This window comes from Schistocerca serialis, chromosome 3 (assembly GCF_023864345.2).
Source record: "Schistocerca serialis cubense isolate TAMUIC-IGC-003099 chromosome 3, iqSchSeri2.2, whole genome shotgun sequence".
Classification (NCBI taxonomy): domain Eukaryota; kingdom Metazoa; phylum Arthropoda; class Insecta; order Orthoptera; family Acrididae; genus Schistocerca; species Schistocerca serialis.
Genome location: NC_064640.1, coordinates 895,797,847 through 895,819,678, shown reverse-complemented (window position 1 = coordinate 895,819,678; position 21,832 = coordinate 895,797,847). Strand labels below are relative to the sequence as shown.

Genomic DNA, 21,832 nt, shown 5'->3' with positions numbered 1-21,832 from the left:
AAGCTCGGAAAATCAAAAGCTGGGTGACCAAACAGAGGCCGGTCGTTGTGGCCGAGAGGTTCTAAGCGCTTCATGATGGTCGCATCCGTGTTTGGCGACATCACGGTGAACGCACATTGGAAGCGTGTATTCGTCATCGCCATACTGGCGTATCACCCGGCGTGATGGTATGGGGTGGCATTGGTTACACGTCTCGGTCACCTCTTGTTCGCATTGACGGCACGTTGAACAGTGGACGTTATATTTCAGATGTGTTACGACCCGTGGCTCTACCCTTCATTCGATCTCTGTGAAACCCTACATTTCAGCAGGATAATGCACGATCGCACGTTGCAGGTCCTGTACGGGCCTTTCTGGATACAGAAAATGTTCGACTGCTGCCCTGGCCAGCACATTCTCCAGATCTCTCACCAATTGAAAACGTCTGGTCAATGGTGGCCGAGCAACTAGCTCGTCACATTACGCCAGTCACGACTCTTGATGAACTGTTGTATCGTGTTGAAGCTGCATGGACAGCTGTACCTGTACACGCCATCCAAGCTCTGTTTGACTCAATGCCCAGGCGTATTAAGGCCGTTATTACTGCCAGAGGTAGTTCGTTCAAATGGCATTGAGCACTATGGGACTTAACTTTGAGGTCATCAGTCCCCTAGAACTTAGAACTACTTAAACCTAACTAACCTAAGGACATCACACACATCCATGCCCGTGGTAGGATTGGAACCTGCGACCGTAGCGGTCGCGCCGTGCCAGACTGAAGCGCCTAGAACCGCTCGGCAACACTGGCCGGCAAAGGTGGTTGTTCTAGGTACTGATTTCTCAAGATCTATGCACCCAAATTGCGTGAAAATGTAATCACATGTCAGTTCTAGTATAATATATTTGTCCAATGAATACCCGTTTATCATCTGCATTTCTTCTTGGTGTAGCAATTTTAATGGCCAGTAGTGTATATTACTGCTCCCTTATTAGAGCAGATAGAACTTTTTGTGATGATCCACATGTCAGTGAAGCAAAGAAGATAGATTCGCCTTGTCTGTGGGATTAGATATATTTTGTGCTGGGCGTTACTGTGGAAGAAACTGATCGCCTTTCGCGTGTGCCGCGTGTCCCTCCGAAGAGTCGTCAGTCGCATTTTCTCTGATGTTTCTGCAGGTAAAGTCAGCCTAAACAGCTCATCAAGTCTCTCATATGACGCCCTGTGTCGATTTGCTCACTGTTACAAACAATATGATTTTTAAAAAGGAATTTTACGAGCCCATTCGATATAGTGGTCCCAAAGTAGTCCAGTGCGATATTTGCTTTATCGATATGTATTAACAGGGGCAGTCGAACACGAAGAATAAGCACTACTCCAACTGCGACTGAGCAGCACTGCCGCATGGTGGTCGCAGTCAGCGCGGGCCATGGCCGTCTTGTCGCTGCTGCAGTACTGGTTCGTCTTCGCTTTTTACTGTCCCTATTAATACATATAGATTAAACAAATATCGGACTGGACCAATCTGTGACCGCTCTGTCGAATGAGCACGTAAAATTCCGCTTTAAAAATCATCTTGTTTGCAGCGGGAAACCGACACTTTCCGTCAACACTGGGCTAGTTGTCGTCTGTCCACGCTGGACTTATAACTGCCACGTAAGGAAGGCACGGAATCCAGTTAATTTTGGCCCGCTGCATACGATTCTCTGCATTGCAAATGAAAACGGTTGTGGATGGCAGGTTACGTTCGGGGAACGAAGATGACATCATGTGGCGTCGAAACTGGTAGCCTGTGTTAAAAAAGAATAAACGACGTCAGATTTCAATACAGCCGCTGATTTTGTTATCATTATTCAAGTACTACGGGTCCGCCGGCCGATGTGGCCGAGCGGTTCTAGGCGATTCAGTCTGGAACCACGCGATCCTACGGTCGCAGGTTCGAATCCTGCCTCGGGCATGGATGTGTGTGATGTCCTTAGGTTAGTTAGCTTTAAGTAGTTCTAAGTTCTAGGGGACTGACTGGTGACCTCAGATGTTAAGTCCCATAGTGCTCAGAGCCATTTGAACCAACTACGAGTCCAGCTGCAGCCCCACGTCCTTGACGTATTACCAGACACCCTGTATAATAGGTTGATTCAGCCAGTGAAGTACGTGGACGGAGTTCCAAACAAGGAGAACTGTCTGAAACCTCCTGGCAGATTAAAACTGGGTGCCGGATCGAGACTCGATCTCGGGACCTTTGCCTTTCGCGGGCAAGTGCTCTACCAACTGAACTACCCAAGCACGACTCACGCCCCGTACTCACAGCTTTACTTCTGCCAGTACCTCGTCTCCACCTTCCAAAGTTAACAGAAGCTCTCCTGCGAACCTGGCAGAACTAGCACTCCTGAAAGAAAGGATATTGCGGAGACATGGCTCAGCCATAGCCTGAGGGATGTTTCGAGAATGAGAACTCTCTGCTTCGTAGGACTGAACCCGAGAGCAACACTGTGAAGGATGTCGGCTTCCCATCATTGTTATTATAGTGCGGCCTTAGCAAGTGGGTTAATCTCGATTTATGCTAACGATAAACTATAAGAGTGCTTACGGAAACGAGACCAATATAATTAGAGCTTTTGCATAGTTGCTAGAAAACACACTACTGCCTTAGCTCTAATACGCATTTCGCTTTCTTCGTTCTTTCAGGAAGTATGACTCTTACGACTACCCCGTGTGAATTGGACACGATGAGCCTCTTCCAAGACCTGAAGCTGAAGCGAAGGAAGGTGGACTCTCGTTGCAGCAGTGATGGTGAGTATCAAGTTAAAACATTCTTTCTGTACCTGTCAATATAATCACTAAGAGAATACATGTTGTAAATATGTCTGCTTTGACACACCAGCTTATCAAACAAATATCGGTCACATGTTGTGAGGTCATATTTCAGAAACGACGACACTATGTTGCAAAATAGTTTGTTTTCGTGGTTACTTGCCGACGTATTGCCTGTTCGCTTTAGTCCGGGTCATCGACAGGCGTTTGTTTAGCGATTTTCCTGGCGTTTCACCAACACGAGTGAGTAATACTGTAAAAAGTTTCTCCTCGACCACCAACAGTGGAGGGTGAACATTTGACAATGCTAGCCACTCATGCTGGCTAAAAGTCAGGAAAATCGTTGAACAAACACCATCCGAAGATCATGAGAGAGAACCCAACAGGCAAAATGTCTACACTGCATTGGTTAGGTACAGAAAACTAAATAAGAGAATCATCACACTGTGAGATCAGCATCACTTTGGCGAAAGGAGCTAAATGCTACAGCTGACGTATTTCAGATTTATTTCCGTTAACAATATTGCCACAATACTCTGCATGACTGTATTTTTGCCCATTGCATTTCTATCAACAACTGTACAAAAGGGTCAATCTGTTCATCATATCTCAGTAGCAGGTTTACTACGGTGAAATGTTTCCTGCAAAATTTTAGAGAGGAAGAAGATAAGCGATTTACTGTTCCATATCAGATTCCGATACATAAACTGCATTACTAAAGTGTTCCGTGAAGTATTATCCGTGTATCTTGGCTGGACCTGATCGAGAATTGCTTCCTAGATGAGCTGTCATACTTGTTAATCGGTATGAGAGGTATGTAGCGAGCGAGGTAGAATAGTGGGAAAGGCACTGGACTCGTAATGTTGAAGAATGGGTTCTAAATCCTCGTTCGTCTATCATGATGTAAGTCTTTCATGGATTCCCTGAACAACTTCTGAGAATGCTGAGAAGATCTTCTAACAAGACAAAAGCCGATTTCCTGCCCTAGCCTTCTCCAAATGAGCCAGTGCTTCGACGCTAATGACCTCGGCATCGTAGGGGCGCTTACGTCTTGTCTCTCTTCTTCCTTTGACTATATCGGAAAGGTTCTGTAACAATCGTTATGTCACACAAGTCGTTAGGGTGGATTAGGAAACTACGACGTAGTGTCTATTCCTGTGACAAGTACGCGTTACGAAATCACACTGTGCGCATTTCTACGAAAGAAAACTTCAAACGAAATCAATAACTGGTACCAAAATCTGTGCAACGTCATTAACTGGTTTAAATAAAAAGAAACTTCGCCCGCGTCCTTGCTCATCTGTTAAAAAATGCGTGAACAGTTTCAGTATGCATTTTGTACGTCTTCGACCTTCTGCACAAAGGAGGGTGCAAACAAGCAGTGAGAACGCCGTTTAACCAGTTAAGCTCAAGAGCCTTCTCCGCTTCGCCACATGGGCCTTAGAAGGACAAGGAGGGGGCCCATTAACTATTTGCAGTGATTTGTACTAAACGGTCCACTTAAGGTGGCACTCGGCTACTTAGGGCGAAGGCTTCTGTAGAATCTGCCGCAGCTGCCGATCAAGTTGCTGTGTCTTAACCACTCTGCTATTGGTCTGATTCCCAGTGCTGAGTTGGAGCACCTGTGAACGCTGCAGGAGAAGCTCTCACATCCCTGATAGACTATTCAGAATTATATTCTCCATTGACGCCATAATTAATTCTAAATTAATTCTATTTTTTCCAAAGTCTGTGGCTGGTTCCTTCTTAGATCATTGTCAGACGAGCAAATGTTTCCAATTTTAGTAGCTCACTGGTCATGGGATATTGAACATCAACAATATCGAAAGATGTGGTTACAATTGTCAAGCTTCGCATCTTTGCATCGTCGAACATGTAATGGAATGAAGAAGGCTGCGAACTCCGTTGCTGACACTAGTGTGGTGGCACTCGAGCCAGAGGTAGCCGGTTTGATTCCAGGTGGTGGAAGAAAGTTTCCTCAACAGTACGAGGTGCATTCAAGTTCTAAGGCCTCCGATTTTTTTTCTCCGGACTGGAAAGAGATAGAAACATGCACATTGTTTTAAAATGAGTCCGCGTTCATTGTCAATACGTCCCAGAGATGGCAGCACCGTACGGCAGATGGAATTTTACCGCCAGCGGCGAGAATGAGAACTGTTTTAAATACTTAAAATGGCGACGTTTTCCTTACTTGAACAGCGTGCAATCATTCGTTTTCTGAATTTGCGTGGTGTGAAACCAATTGAAATTCATCGACAGTTGACGGAGACATGTGGTGATGGAGTTATGGATGTGTCGAAAGTGCGTTCGTGGGTGAGATAGTTTAATGAAGGCAGAACATTGTGTGACAACAAACCGAAACAACCTCGGGCTTGCACAAGCCGGTCTGACGACATGATCGAGAAAGTGAAGAGAATTGTTTTGGGCATCGCCGAATGACTGTTGAACAGATCGCCTCCAGAGTTGGCATTTCTGTGGGTTCTGTGCACACAATCCTGCATGACGACCTGAAAATGCGGAAAGTGTCATCCAGGTGGGTGCCACGAATGCTGACGGACGACCACATGTCTGCCCGTGTGGCATGTTGCCAAGCAATGTTGACGCACAACGACAGCATGGATGGGACTTTCTTTTCGTCGGTTGTGACAATGGATGAGACGTGGATGCCATTTTTCAATCCAGAAACAAAGCGCCAGTCAGCTCAATGGAAGCACACAGATTCACCGCCACCAAAAAAATTTCGGGTAACCGCCAGTGCTGAAAAAATGATGGTGTCCATGTTCTGGGACAGCGAGGGCGTAATCCTTACCCATTGCGTTCCAAAGGGCACTACGGTAACAGGTGCACCCTACAAAATTCTTTTGAAGAACAAATTCCTTCCTGCACTGCAAAAAAAACCTCCGGGAAAGGCTGCGCGTGTGCTGTTTCACCAAGACAACGCACCCGCATATCGAGCTAACGTTACGCAACAGTTTCTTCGTGATAACAACTTTGAAGTGATTCCTCATGCTCCCTACTCACCTGACCTGGCTCCTAGTGACTTTTGGCTTTTTCCAACAATGAAAGACACTCTCCGTGGCCGCACATTCACCAGCCGTGCTGCTATTGCCTCAGCGATTTTCCAGTGGTCAAAACAGGCTCCTAAAGAAGCCTTCGCCGCTGCCATTTAATCATGGCGTCAGCGTTGTGAAAAATGTGTACGTCTGCAGGGCGATTACGTCGAGAAGTAACGCCAGTTTCATCGTTTTCGGGTAAGTAGTTAATTAGAAAAAAATTCGGAGGCCTTAGAACTTGAATGCACCTCGTATTTGCCTGGCAAAGAGAATGGCGGTGGTGAAATAAAATTCCTGATTACCAGATTTTTCCGCAGTGTCCTGGTTTAAATTCCTAACCTGTCCGAAATGTCTCCTAAAACGTTGGCGTGTGACGATGTTGATTGTTATAATTTTATTACTGTCTAGGGTATACACTATGCACCCCGTAAGTTACGAGGGGCACTCAAATTAAAACAAGACAGATGGAAAAAAACTAAGTAAACTATTCATTATTTCAAAAGTAATCGTCATAATTGCTAATACATTTATCCCACTGTGACAGGAGACAGTCAATGCCTTCATGGAAAATCGTTTGCGGTTGCCTATGGAACCATGTTGTACCCAGGCTTGGCTCTCTTTGTCTGAAACAAACCGATGGCCACGAATGTCTTTCTTCAGGATTCGAAAAATATGGAAATCCCACGGAGAAAAATCGAGACTCCACGGGGGATGCATAAAGGCTTCGCAGAGAAACTTCTGCAGCGTACTCGTAACCATCTTGGCAACGTCTGGACGGGCGGAGAGGTGCACACCTCGGCATAATCATCACTCTGTAGGCAACCGAAAATATTTTTTCCATGAAGGCCTTAACAGTGGAATAAATCTATAAACAGATTTGGCGATTATTTTTGAAATAATTAACAGTTCACTTACTTTTTACATCTGTCTCGTTTTCGTTTTCAGTTGACTGCCCCTTATGTAATATAGAATCTGTAACTATTACAGATACAGATAATAGTAGCGTGTAGAGGATGATGAAACAAGCAAATAATTTAGGTAAACATAGGTCTGGAAACCAATGGTTTCCACGATAAGGCCACATTTTCTGTCTGGCCGACTTACTGGTCGTGTATACTTTCATTTCCTGAAACACAAGCCAGTCTATCGTTTGGATGTTTATAATGAAAAGATGCGTATGTGGTACATGCATGTTGGTGTATCGGCACAAATCCATGTGACCTTTGTAGAATACGTAACACGAATCTTTGCCTTCCGGAGTGGCCGTGCGGTTCTAGGCGATACAGTCTGGAGCCGAGCGACTGCTACGGTCGCAGGTTCGAATCGTGCCTCGGGCATGGATGTGTGTGATGTCCTTAGGTTAGTTAGGTTTAATTCGTTCTAAGTTCTAGGCGACTGATGACCTCAGAAGTTGCCGCATAGTGCTCAGAGCCATTTGAACCATTTGAACGAATCTTTGATAAGTGTATCGATCCTGGCTCGTCAATACCACGTCCCCTGCTTTGAACCCGTTGGATCTATTTCTGTTGAGGATACATCAATATGCTAAATAATTCACAAATGTAGGTCTAATAAATATCCTTTTCGTGCACAAACGAACAGTAGACAAAACTGTGTTAACGAGGAATGCTCTGCATTGCTTGCAGTCTCACAACACGAAATGCAGCTTTACTGGCTTCCGGGAAGACTTGAACACTAACAGCCCAGCCCGATAATAGACAACTTCACTGGCTGCCGGCAAGTCTAGAACTCTCTCACACCCAGCGTGGATCACTTTCATGGGGCATCGTTCATTACAACTAGACAACAGATCGAGTTATTCGGGCTGTTCATCAATGTTATAAGCCCTCTGTTGTTCCTGATCTATATTAACGACATAGTAGACAATCTGAGTAGCCCTATTAGATTGTTTGCAGATGATGCTGTCATTTACCGTCTTGCAAAATCATGAGATGACCAAAACAAATTGCAAAATGATTTAGATAAGATATCTGTATGGTGAGAAAAGTGGAAACTGACTCTGAATAAAGAAAAGTCTGAAGTTATTCACACGAGTACTAAAATAAAGTCACACAAATCTTAAGGCTATAAATTGAACTAAATATTTAGGGATTACAATTACAAATAAAATAAATTGGAATGATCACATAAGTAATGTTGTGGGTAGAGCAAACCAAAGACTGCGATTCATTGACGGAACACTTGGAAGGTGCAGCAGGTCTACTAAAGAGACTGCTTACACCACGCTTGTCCGCCCTATTCTGGAGTATTGCTGTGCGTTGTGGGATACGCATCAGGTGGGACTGACGGATGCCATCGAAAAAGTTCAAAGATGGGTGGCTCGTTTTGCACCACCGCGAAATAGGGGAGATAGTGCCACAGACATGATACGTGAATTGGAGTGGCAATCATTAAAACAAAGGCGTTTTTCGTTGCGACGGGACCTTCTCATGAAGTTTCAATCACCTCCGATTGCGAAAACATTCTGTTGGCACCCACCTACATACAGTGAAATGATCTCATGATAAAATAAGAGAAATCAGGGCTCGCACAGAAAAATTTTTTCCCGCTCTCCGTTCGAGAGTGGAACGGAGAAAGGCAGTTTGATGGTGGTTCATTGAACCCTCTGCCAGGCACTTTATTGTAAATAGAAGAGTAATCAAGTAGATGTAGATGAATGTTCTTACGACTCAAATGCTATTGTCAGATTATTTTCTTTGGTGCTTCTTAATGACTACACTGATGAGACACCCTTTGCGCTTACGCAAATTTCTATTTGACGTCTTGTTTAAAAAAATATTATGTAATGAAGTAATAAGTTTTGGTGAGCACGCAGCAACCCAGCAGACAACCAGAGTGTAGGGTATTTCCAGCAGTGCCACATCAGCTAAATGAAGGGCCCTACCGAGCTATGGTACCGTGTGCGAAAAGACACATCTAGCGTTCCTTGGTCACATACACCGATCAACATTTTCCAGTGATGTCCGTTGTTTGCTGCTGTAGAATAATTATGGTTCAATGAGCCAAGAACGTTACACAGTGTGTTATAACGGTTCCCACTCGTAACCTCTAAGAGAGACAATGCGATGTCATAAGAACTTGTGACTGCGTGAATATTAGTATCAGATCACATGCTAGTAAGGAGGAGAAACCATTTCACCTGTTTCTCCGTATTTATTTGGATAACCGAAGCGGCAGCGTCTGCCTTCCGCGTTGTTTTATTTACGGTTAAACGATCCATGTGTTTCACGTTTTTACTTTTCATTTCATGGGATGGTGTTAGTTCCATCGTTGGCACCCACTGGCTCTAAAACTGAAACTGATTACAAATCAGAAACTTTACAGGCTAATTTGTGCATTCGAGGACCGATTGATGTAGACTTCAGTACTTTCCACAACTGCTAAGAACAAAGTTAAAGGCATTACTTCTCATGCTGTTATTGATGGACCGCGTGCGTTTTTAGGTTGTAGATTTGATTTTGCTGTGAGTCAGGTTGGTGCTACTCCACCTGGTAACTGTAATGGTTGGTTAACTGTTGTGTTTGCTAAATGTGGAGGCATAAGTGAGTACGGTGGCCTTGAGAGTTTTGCTCGTAGAAATGTAATTTCTTATCGTACTTTTCATTTTAGTGAAGTTGTAGGTGGTAGTAGTTCTTATTTAGTTCCTGCGCAAGCTTTGTCTATACGTACTCGTGGTCGCAGGAAGGTAGATAATGATGAGGCTGTATATTTTTGGTGTAACGGTCATGGTTGCTGTGAAGATGTATCACTTGTTGGTGACTTAACTCTGTATTATCGTAAATAAAGCGTTGACCTTGAATAAAAAGACTTTCCAAAAGCCAGGGAGCGATTCTTCTTGGTGTTTTGGCTCTCTGGGGCCCTCTGGAATGCTCTCTGTGTTCTCTGCGACGCCCCTCTCTCTGTGTGTGTCTCTGTGAATGTGTATCTCTGTTAGTTGTAACTATGAACTATGGTGGACTGCATGAAAACGACTCGGCACCCGGTCACACACGCGCTACCCTATAATTGCTTCCCATAAAATACTTGAAACAATATTGCGGTTCCTCTAAAAACTAACAGCCGTATTAGTTTTTCGATCTTCTGAGGCGCATGCAGAAGAGATGCCCTATAAATACGTCTCCGAAGGTTTGTGATCCTCATCACTTCTACGAAATTAGGCATTGAATACACTTTCATTAAACAACCCTATTAATTGAAGGTTCGTATTAAAATCTAAGAAATGATGGTTAGAATTTATCGTCACGTCGACATCCATGTTCTTAGACACGGAACACTAGCTGTGTTTGACAGGGGTGATGAAAGAAATGTTTTTGTTCAATGTACCATGGACTATGTCTTATTGTTTCAGTTGTGCGACTGGAATCCGCTAAAAGTTCGGTTATAGGATGAATCACACAAATCTAAACGCTGTCAGTTCAGCTAAACACCTAGGGATTACAGTTACGAAAACTTTCTATTAAGATAATGTTGTGGGGAACGTCAACCAAAGACTGCATTTTATTGGCAGAACAGTTAGAAGATGCAACAGGGCTACTAAAGAGACTACCCACACCACACTGTTTCAACCTCTTCTGAAGTATTGCTGCGCAGATGGGGTCCTTACCAGATAGGATTGACGGAGGACACCGAAAAAGTTAAACGAAGGGCATCTCACTTTGTATTATCGCGAAACAGGAGAGAGATTGTCACGGATGTAATCTGCGAGTTGGGTTGGCAATCATTTTAAAAAGGCGGTTTTCATTGCGAAATGATCTTTTCACGAAAATTCAATCACCAACTTTCTCCTCAGAATGTGAAAATATGTTGTCCCCCACTTACACGGGAAGAAATGATCGTAATAATAAAATAAGAGAAATCAGAGATCGCACGGAAAGATTTAAGTGCTCGTTTTTCCCGTACGATGTTCGAAATTTCAATGTTAGAGAAATAGCTTGAAGGTGTTTCGATAAGCGCTTTGCCAGGCACTTAACTGTAAATTGCAGAGTAATCACGTAGATGTAGATGTACCATCCTGGCAATCGCTTGAAGAGATTTAGAGAAGACACTGAAATGTAGAGTTACGGTGACTGGACGACAGTTTGAACAAAATTTCTCCCGAATGCGAGTCCAGAGTGTTAATGAATTCACGTCCTAGAAACCGGTGGCTCACGGGTCATCTTCCAAGCTCACACGTCCCGTGTAGAACGGGCTTAATGACCTCTATACCCTAATTTTTTCTTCTTTCCTTAGGTCGTTCCAGTCATAAGTCGTAAAAAGGGCCTGAGAGTGCTATTGCGCCTCGCAATAATTTCTGAGACAGTTCTTTTGGTCAGACTGGCTAGCAGTGTGTTGTGGTTGCGCAGAAATCCTGTCATTATAACTTTTTTTAAATTTTCTACATACCTACAGCTCTTACTCCCTTCGTCGTACAGGAAAGAGTTGCGAGCCAGACTGGCATTAAGTGAGGACAGGATATCATTCTCAAGAACTAAACGCTGGAGAAAGTGAAATCAGGTTGTGAGTCCTGTATCGTGTGTCTGCAAATGCGATGCGGTCGTTCACACACTCTCTCACTGCAGAATATCAAACTACCTCTGGCTTCGATTACCGGTTATCATAACGCTAATAATTTTTCTTATTATTCTAAGAACTGACTCCGTTTTATTCAATTTCCGTTAGAGTAAGATAAGTATAGCGTAACGTATGGCAGCCTACTTACCGTGTAGCATAATGAAGGAGACTGGTGCCCAGTAGCCATTATTTGAGCAAGGATATGTTTCATTTGCTTAATCAGCCAACTGCGGCGGCTTGTAGCCTACAAACATCAATAGAAAATCGAATATTAAAATAGTACTCCTTGCTCAACGTGTGAAATGATTTACGGCCAGATTTTTTTTACAACCACTCATGATGTTACTCAGTTGGGTTTAAATAACAGTTTGAGATGGTGAGACTCATAGAAACTTTTTCTCAGACTGGTCTGTAGCTTCTTCTTTTCTCTTGTTATGGATGCTCTTTTTCCACCTTAAGACTTCTTGCATCAAATAAGAGAAATAAAATGCGAAATGAAGGTCAAACCATAAAAACGGTACGAGTGAATCGTGAAGGCATCCTAGCCGTGTGTGAAGACGTGTGAGGAGCTGAAAAGTGAGGCGAATGTGTCCTGCATATGGAACCGTCTCGACATTCACGTAGCGACTTAGGAAAGCCTCAGGGACGAGCATTTTATTGTGAAACTTGCTCCCCCTGGATATGTCTTAATTCCGGTGCCAACTCGTTACGTACTAGACTTGAAGCAGCCAATAATGTGAGTTTCGGAAATCAATACGTCTACTTTCTATCTTATGTGTGTACAGCATTTGATTCCCAACTGAACACAGAATTGTGTCCAGTAATAATTTCAGTATTTTGACTAAATTAAATTAACTGTAGTCAAAATTATACGTATAATAACCCTTGCCTAAGTGGAAGAGAGAGAGTTAAGAATACAACATTTTTCAGGCAAGTCATATTTTTCAAACAGTCGTTTTTATGGATCTCCAAGTGGCAGACTCGAGCATTAATACTAGCTTGTTAACTACTAGCTTGTAATAAACATTTGAAAGCGGTTATAAATAACTAGTTGTAAAATATGATGAATTGGTGGTAACGCTGTAATGCAGTATATCCCTAGCCTGCAATAAGCTGTTATTAAACACCGAAACGTTTTTGTTACGCCATTGTGTGCGAATAAGAAGTAGATAACTGACTCTCCCCCGTCGTGTAGTAAAGAAAAACCTATTTACTCAGAGTCGAGAGTGAATATGTAATAATTAGTGGTACTGTCGGAGCTCCAGATACGGGGTCTCGCTGACATGTTAACGTTCCTATAGAAGATTTCAGAAAATAAATTCAATGAATAGAATGTGCAGTATGACATAAAACAAGTGTTTTTACAAATATATAACTGCGCTGTCTGGATATTTCTGAGCTACAAATGCAGGCAATATCTTCCTTCTTACCAATTAGATTAATATTCGGCAACCAGGTTTCTCTTCCTTCAGCCCCCCCCCCCCCTCTTCCCCACCCTTGAAATAGAAATATCACACGTGCACTTCATTTCTTGCTCTGAAATTCAACACTTACCATTTCGTCGTTAGAGCAGTGGCAGCCGTGAAAAGACGCTAAAAGTTTAACTCTGCCTTCGATTAACGGCACCTAGTGATCCATCGTTATGGAAAGGATCATTAAAGCGGAGAAATTACTCTGTCGTGATTATGCCCGCACGACGGGAGTTAATAGAGATTGAATGCGGAATGATAGTTGGAGATACACGCGTGGGACATTCAGTTTCGGAAATCGTTAGGGAATTAAAGATTCCAATATCCACAGTGCCAAGAATTTGCGGAGAAAACCAAATTTCAGGCATTAACTCTCATCGCGAAAAACGCAGAGGTCGACGGCCTTCACTTAACGACCGAGAGAAGAGTTGTCAGTGCTAACAGACAAGCAACATTGCGTGAAATAACAGCAGAAACCAATGTGGGACGTCTGTTAGGGCAGTGCGACGAAATTTGGCGTTAATGGGCTATGGCAGCAGACGACCAACACGAGTGCCTTTGCTAACAGCACGACATGGCTTGCACTGCCTCTCCTGGGCTCGTCACCATATCATTTGGACCCTAGGCGACTCGAAAATCGTGGCCTTGTCAGGTGAGTCCCAATTTCAGTTAGTAAGAGCTGATGGTAGGGTTCGAGTGTGGCGCAGACGCCACGAAGCTATGGATCCAAGTTATCAAAACACTGTCCGCCCCAGTAGCTGAGTGGTCAGCGTGACGGATTGCCGTCCTCTGGGCCCGGGTTCGATTCCCGGCTGGGTCGGAGATTTTCTCCGCTCAGGGACTGGGTGTTGTGTTGTGTTCATCATCATTTCATCCCCATCCGGCGTGCAGGTCGCCCAATGTGGCGCCGAATGTAATGAGACCTGCGATATGGCGGCCGGACCTGCCCCGCGGGGGCCTCCCGGCCAATGACGCCAAACGCTCATCATCATCATCATCAAAACACTGCACAAGCTGGTGGTGGATCCATAATTGTGTGGGCTGTAGTTACTTGGGACAGACCGGGTCCTCTGGGTCAACTGAACCGATCGTTGACTGTAAATTGTTATGTTCGGCTACTTGGATATCATATGCAGCCATTAATGAACTTCATGTTCCCGAATAACAGTGGATTTTTTGCGGATGACAATGCCCTATGTCAGTGGGCCACAGTTTTTCGCGATTGGTTTGAAGAACATTCTGGACGTTTCGGGCGAATGATTTGGCTTCCCAGATCGCGCAATTATGGACGGCTACAGAGGCAGGACGGCTCAATATTTCTGCAGGAGACTTCTGACGACTTGTTGAGTGCACGCCACGCTGAACTGCAGCACTACGCCGGGCAAAAGGAGAAGCGACACGGTCTTAGGAGGTATCAAATGGCTCTGAGCACTAAGGGACTTAACATCTGAGGTCTTCAGTCCCCTAGAACTTAGAACTACTTAAACCTAACTAACCTAAGGACATCACACACATCCATGCCAGAGGCCGGATTCGAACCTGCGACCGTAGCAGTCGCGCCGTTCCCGACTGAAGCGCCTAGAACCGCTAGGTCACCGCGGCCGGCCAGGGGGTATCCAATGTCTTGTCATTTCAGTGTAAAATACATGGTTGCCAATTAACAAGTTACTGTGCAGTGTATTGAATAGCGGCCCCAGAGGATAGATAGGTAGGTTGTTCGAGTCCTGCTATATCCGAGTCTGTTTTTTTCTTTTTTTCAATCTTAGCGTTTGCTAAATGGTTGTGATACTTCCTTACGAAATTAATAGAACTAACTTCTGTAATACGGAGTGAGTTTGTTCGAGTTGGGGAACTTCTATAAGCTAGTGCCCTTACTGACTGAACATGTATCATTTTTTTGTGTTAGTACAAGTTCACGGATACTGAAGTTTTTATTAATGTATACCGCAGGCAGGACAACATGACTAGCGTACCGATAAGGGAGAAAATTTTAATAAACCTAAACTTATTGTTTAGTCAAATAATGCCGAGAAGTGCCGCTAGAGAGTGCTGAGAGCGCAAATTGACGTTAACCACCCGTGTGCCGACGGCGCTATGTCTCGTGACGTTGGAAATCCCCTTTGCGTGCACGTTAAAAGCTGCCTCGTCCCGTGTGCCGACGGCTTTGGCGTGGCAGCTGACAGAAAGAAACGGGGACGAGACAGCTGCGGAGGCCCGGCCGCTAACGAGAAAGTGTGAGCGCCAGCCGGCGGAAAGTGAGTGGTGGCGGCGGCGGCGGCGGCGGCGGCGGTGACGTATGAGGAAGTGAGCGCGAACTGGCCGTGCGGCGTGCGGCGTGCGGCGTGTAGGTGAAGGCCGGAGGAGAAAGCGCGTAGAAAGCGCCGGCTGCCGCTGCCCGCCCGCCCCATGGCGCGCGCCGCTGCAAGGTCGCAAGGCCACGCGCCCATCAGCCCCAAATACACCATCACTCCGCCCGCTCGTTGGCAACTTTATGCGACTTTTTACGACTGGTCTCGGAGCAGTGTCGTACTTCTAGGCCGCGTGCCCGAGTGCCGTTTCGACTACTGGTGTGCACTATAAATGTGCCGTTACTGCCTTTCGATACCGCATCCAGTGACATCAGAGGCAAAGGATGACACAGCGGTCGGTCGGCCCCGCTTGGCGCGAAACTTTATTTCTTTACTGTGTGTACGCTGCATAACAGCAGTACTGTAACGAATCTGTGAGCAAACTCACAAATAAAATATCAGTATACCGACTGATTGAGATATCAGATTTAGAGGTTGTAAAACTGCCATAGGCCACAGTAGAGTGCCACAAGTAAGCGTTGACAACAATATTTTCACAGAAGCTTTGGTCAGTTGAGGTAGTACATTCGTTTACCAGTACGTTAGGTGTGTTGCATACCTATCAGGCGTTTCCTGATTTCGATCGCCTTGTTTGCGTATGCGATCAGTGTCTTACTAGATTCCCCTATACACTGGAAGCACCAACCGTCTAGAAACTGACTGAGGGTATCCAAAGGGCCGCGTAAGCTACGGAACATTTTTGTTCTACATAGTTATCCTCCTGTCTGTTACTTAAAAATAAACAGCATTTATAGCAAACCTGACCTTGTCAATGTCTGTTTCAGGTTTTATTCGAAAATCGTTGATTTGTAACGGGGAACAGAGGGATGTTGTAGGAAAAATACAGAAAACAATATAGATTTATCATACAGCGCTAGAAAACCCAATCTCGTCAGCAAAAAGGTAAAATAAAATGAGTCGCAAAACAGAAATATGTCAAACATCGCTTCTATACTTCGTCGATGTTATATAAAACATGTCTCTGTTATTCGTAAATACCTTTCCTTGCCTTGGATCGTGATGAAAACGTTCTATTGAGTACAAAATAAAAACGATATATGTAATTTTTGTGTATGTAAACTGTACTTGCATCAAAAGTAATTGCTTTGGTTACATAAAAGAGCAGAAGTTACGCGATCAACTAATCGTTATTACCTATAAAATCCAATTTAGATTCTTTAAGTATATAAAATACACAATGGACGAACACTGAATACTGTGTGGTTCTAATTATGTGGAAAAAAAAGAAACTGTCGGCTTCCAGTTTCTCTCTTATACATTCGTTTATGTTTCTTTCCCCGCCAATGCTACCAGTACTACCGGTAATCCTAACTTTTACTACGTCATTTATGTAGTGTGCAACTCTAATCAGATTAGATTAGTTGTGCTTTTTGTTCCATGACCCGCCCGAATGGCCTTGCATGTTAAAACGCCGCTTCCGGGACGGGAACGTGCGCCGACCCCAAATCGAGTTTGCCAGGCGCATAAATGACGAGGGTCGTTGTGCCGGCCAGCCTGGATGTGGTTTTTAGGCGGTTTCCCACATCTCACTAAGCGAATACTGCGCTGGTACCCATGTCCCGCGTCAGTTACATGGCAAATCCGTACGTAACCACGTCGACCCTTCACCGACGGTGGACGAAGGCACAAGAAAAAGAATTTTTTGTTCAGTAGCTCCATAATGTGTAGATATTCAAGGATGAAGGACGTCTCATGAAAAAACAATACGCAGTACATCTTCATCTACATTTATAGTCCGCAAGCCACCCAACGGTGTGTGGCGGAGGGCACTTTACGTGCCAATGTCATTACCTCCCTTTCCTGTTCCAGTCGCGTATGGTTCGCGGGAAGAACGACTGCCGTAAAGCCTCCATGCGCGCTCGAATCTCTCTAATTTTACTTTCGTGATCTCCTCGGGAGGTAAAAGTAGGGGGAAGCAATATATTTGATACCTCATCCAGAAACGCACCCTCTCGAAACCTGGCGAGGAAGCTACACCGCGATGCAGAGCACCTCTCTTGCAGAGTCTGCCACTTGAGTTTGTTAAACATCTCCGTAACGCTATCACGCTTACCAAATAACCCTGTGACGAAACGCGCCGCTCTTCTTTGGATCTTCTCTATCTCCTCCGTCAACCCGATCTTGTACGGATCCCACACTGATGAGCAATACTCAAGTATAGGTCGAACGAGTGTTTTGTAAGCCACCTCCTTTGTTGATGGACTACATTTTCTAAGGACTCTCGCAATGAATCTCAGCCTGGTACCCGCCTTACCAACAATTAATTTTATTTGATCGTTCCACTTCAAATCGTTCCGCACGCATACTTCCAGATATTTTACAGAAGTAACTGCTACCAGTGTTTGTTCCGCTATCATATACTCATACAATAAAGGATCCTTCTTTCTATGTATTCGCAATACATTACATTTGTCTATGTTAAGGGTCAGTTGCCACTCCCTGCACCAAGTGCCTATCAGCTGTAGATCTTCCTGCATTCCGCTACAATTTTCTAATGCTGCAACTTCTCTGTATACTACAGCATCATCCGCGAAAAGCCGCATGGGACTTCCGACACTATCTACTAGGTCATTTATATATATTGTGAAAAGCAATGGTCCCATAACACTCCCCTGTGGCACGCCAGAGGTTACTTTAACGTTTGTAGACGTCTCTCCATTGATAATAACATGCTGTGTTCTGTTTGCTAAAATCTCTTCAATCCAGCCACACAGCTGGTCTGATATTCCGTAGGCTCTTATTTTGTTTATCAGGCGACAGTGCGGAACTGTATCGAACGCCTTCCGGAAGTCAAGAAAAATAGCATCTACCTGGGAGCCTGTATCTAATATTTTCTAGGTCTCATGAACAAATAAAGCGATCGCTGTTTCCGGAATCCATGTTGATTCGTACATAGTAGATTCTGGGTTTCCAAAAACGACATGATACTCGAGCAAAAAACATGTTCTAAAATTCTACAACAGATCGACGTCAGAGATATAGGTCTATAGTTTTGCGCATCTGCTCGACGACCCTTCTTGAAGACTGGGACTACCTGTGCTCTTTTCCAATCATTTGGAACCTTCCGTTCCTCTAGAGACTTGCGGTACACGGCTGTTAGAAGGGGGGCAAGTTCTTTCGCGTACTCTGTGTAGAATCGAATTGGTATCCCGTCAGGTCCAGTGGACTTTCCTCTGTTGAGTAATTCCAGTTGCTTTTCTATTCCTTGGACACTTATTTCGATGTCAACCTGGGTGCACGAATGGCAAAAAGTCATTTTTTCGGATGAATCCAGGTTCTGTTTAGAGCATCCTGATGGTCGCATCCGCGTTTGGCGACATCGCGTTGAACGCACATTGTAAGCGTGTATTCGTCATTGCCATACTGGCGTATCACCCGGCGTGATTGCATGCGGTGCCATTGGTTACACGTCTCGGTCACCTCTTGTTCGCATTGACGGCTCTTTGAACAGTGGACGTTACATTTCAGATGTGTTACGACCTGTGGCTCTACCCTTCATTCAATCCCTGCGAAACCCTACATTTCAGCAGAATAATGTACAATCGCATGTTGCAGGTCCTGTACGGGCCTTTCTGGATACAGAAAATATTCGACTGGTGCCCTGGGCAGCACATTCTCCTGACCTCTCACCAGTTGAAAACGTCTGTTCAATGATGGCCGAGCAACTCGCTCGTCACAATGCCCCAGCCACTACTCTTGATAAACTGTGGTATCGTATTGAAGCTGCATGGGCAGCTGTACCTGTACACGCCATCCAAGCTCTGTTTGACTCAATGCCCACCGCGTATCAAGGCCATTATTACGGCCAGAGATGTTTGTTCTGGGTACTGATTTCTCAGGATCTATGCACCCAAATTGCATGAAAATGTAATCACATGTCAGTTGTAGTATAATATATTTGTCCAATGAATATCCGTTTATCGTCTGCATTTCTTCTTGGTGTAGCAGTTTTAATGGCCAGTAGTGTGCTTAAACCTAAGTAACCTTAGGTCAGCACACACATCCATGCCCGAGGCAGGATTCGAACCTGCGACCGCAGCAGCAGCGCGGTTCCGGACTGAAGCGCCTAGAACCGCTCGGCTACAGCGAGTGGCTGTGTTGGTCAGGAGGAGGCTAGCTGAGTGCCTGAACCAACCTGTCTACGGCCTAGATACATTGGAACTACACCTGCATTTATGGTCTGGGGTGCGATTTCGAATGACAACAGGAGCACTCTCGCAGTTATCCCACCAAGACTGCAAGTTTGTACGTCGCTCTGTTGATTCGACCTGTTGTGCTGCCGTTCATGAACAGCATTCCATGGCGTGTTTTCCAACGGGATAACGCTCGCCCATACACTTCGGTTGTAACACAAAATGCACTACAGTTTGGCGACATGTTGCCTTAGACTGCCCGATAACCTGTTCGATCTCCAATTGAGCACATGAGGGACATCATCGGACGTCAACTCCAGCGTCATCCACAACCAGCATTGATCGTCCCTGTATCGGAAATGGAAATGAGCGTTTGGCGTCATTGGCCGGGAGGCCCCTTACGGGGCAGGTCTTATTACATTGGACGCCACATTGGGCGACCTGCCTGCTGGATGGGGATGAAATGATGATGAAGACAACACAACACCCAGTCCCTGAGCGGAGAAAGTCCCCGACCCAGCCGGGAATCGAACCCGGGCCCGTAGGGCGGCAATCTGTCACGCTGACCACTCAGCTATCGGGGTGGACGTCCCTGTATTGACCGACCAGGTGCAACAGGCATGGAACCTCATACCACAAACTGACATTCGGCACCTGTACGGCACAATGCGTGCGCTTTTGTATGCTTGCATTCAACATTCTGGCTGTTACACCGTATACTAGTGTACCACCATTTCAAATTTGCTATGACTTTTCTCGCGTTTACATTAACTTGTGGTCTTGCAACGTTAATCATTTAAATATGTATGTTCCCTAGGCAGATTTATTTCCGAAATGTCATTACACTACGCTAGTTATTTCTTGGTGTTGGGATTTTTTTCCCGTCAGTGTACCATTCCAGAAGAAACTTGTGGAGACTCGTCCTCGCCATATTGAGTCGGTTATGAAGGTTATGGGCGGCGTTACACGGTGTTAGAGTCATGTCATACCAATAGTCTTAACTCTGACCGTCTGATGTGATACTGCACTAGCTCACCGCAACCCGCGAAGTCAGCAAAGAACTTCACTGTCTGCCAGACATGTCATTATACGCTGACGCTGTGGAATGAATCGTCAGATTATGAAAAAAATCTACTAACCTTCCACCTCTACATGTAGATAAACGCTACGAGGGGCCTTCAATAAGTACTTCAACGCATTCTTTTCTCAGCCTGTTTCGGTTGAAGAAATGCGGAATTTGTTGCGGGACGTCGTGGAATATTCCCGCTATAATTTCATGGAGTTTCGAAAGGTAGTGGCGGTATACGTAGCCATGGCGTCTGTAACGGTGGTGCGTCCCAAGCACAGAGCACTCGTTCAGCTTCTTTTGGCGGAAAATCGGAACATTCGTAGGCGCTTGCAGAATGTCTACGGAGACCTGGCAGTGAACAAAAGCACGGCGAGTCGCTGGGCGAGGCGTCGGACACCATCCAAACAAGATCGCGCTAGCCTGTCCGATATCCCGCTTGCCGACCGGCCGCAGACTGCTGTGATTCCTGCAATGCGTTCGTCTCCATAAAAATCCAAACGACTCTTCTCCTTATCCGTGCCCCATGACAACAAAAGGTCTCACACAAGTCTGCACACCCGGGAGGAGCTCACAAAACTACATTTGACAGGTCTTCCTCATCCTTCCTACAGCCCGGATCTCGCACCTTCTGACTTCGATCTGTTTGGCGTAATGGAGGGTGCACTCTTCGAGACGCAGTAAGTGGATGATGGGGAGCTTGTTGGTGCAGCAGTAAGCTCGCTATGACGTCGACCACTAGAGTGGTATCATGTGAGCATACAGGCCCTCGCAGTAAGGTGGCGTAAGGCCGTCGCATTGAACGGAGATTGTATTAAAAATAGCCCAAAGATGTGCAATAATATGATGTCTTGGAATCCGGAATAAAACCAACAAGCTTTCAGAAGAAAAAGTGCTCTGATTACGATTGCATATCGCACTAGTCGATCAAGCACATGATTGCCTTTAATTTGTATCGTTACTTTTTATATTTGTCTAGTAAGTTTCGAGTCCTAAAAATAATGCCCTAACACAGTAATCGTGATGAATACCGAATTAAGAACGAATTTTTCTTTATATAAGTGCATTACAATATCACCACAAATAATTAGCACTATCGCAACAATAAAACGTCCGCCCGCAGTAGCTGATTGGTCAGCGCGACAGAATGTCAATCCTAAGGGCCCGGGTTCGATTCCCGGCTGCGTCAGAGATTTTTCTCCGCTCAGGGACTGGTTGTTGTGGTGTCCTCCTCATCATTATTTCATCCCCATCGACGCGCAGGTGGCCGAAGTGGCGTCAACTTGAAAGACCTGCACCCGGCGAACGGTCTACCCGACGGGAGGCCCTAGCCACACGACATTTACATTTACAGCAATAAAACAACGGCGAGGAATTTAACCG

The 21,832-nt window shown here is 45.1% G+C and overlaps 1 protein-coding gene across 1 annotated transcript in view; it reads left to right on the top strand.

The window, feature by feature from the left end:
- The window catches only part of LOC126471302 (hormone receptor 4-like), a 223,521-nt gene that overhangs the window by 84,855 nt on the left and 116,834 nt on the right, over positions 1 to 21,832 (top strand). The window contains exon 2 of the mRNA XM_050099423.1: positions 2,663 to 2,767. Coding sequence (XP_049955380.1) covers positions 2,668 to 2,767 — 100 coding nt within the window. The 5' untranslated portion in view covers positions 2,663 to 2,667. The remainder of the gene's footprint in view (positions 1 to 2,662; positions 2,768 to 21,832) is intronic.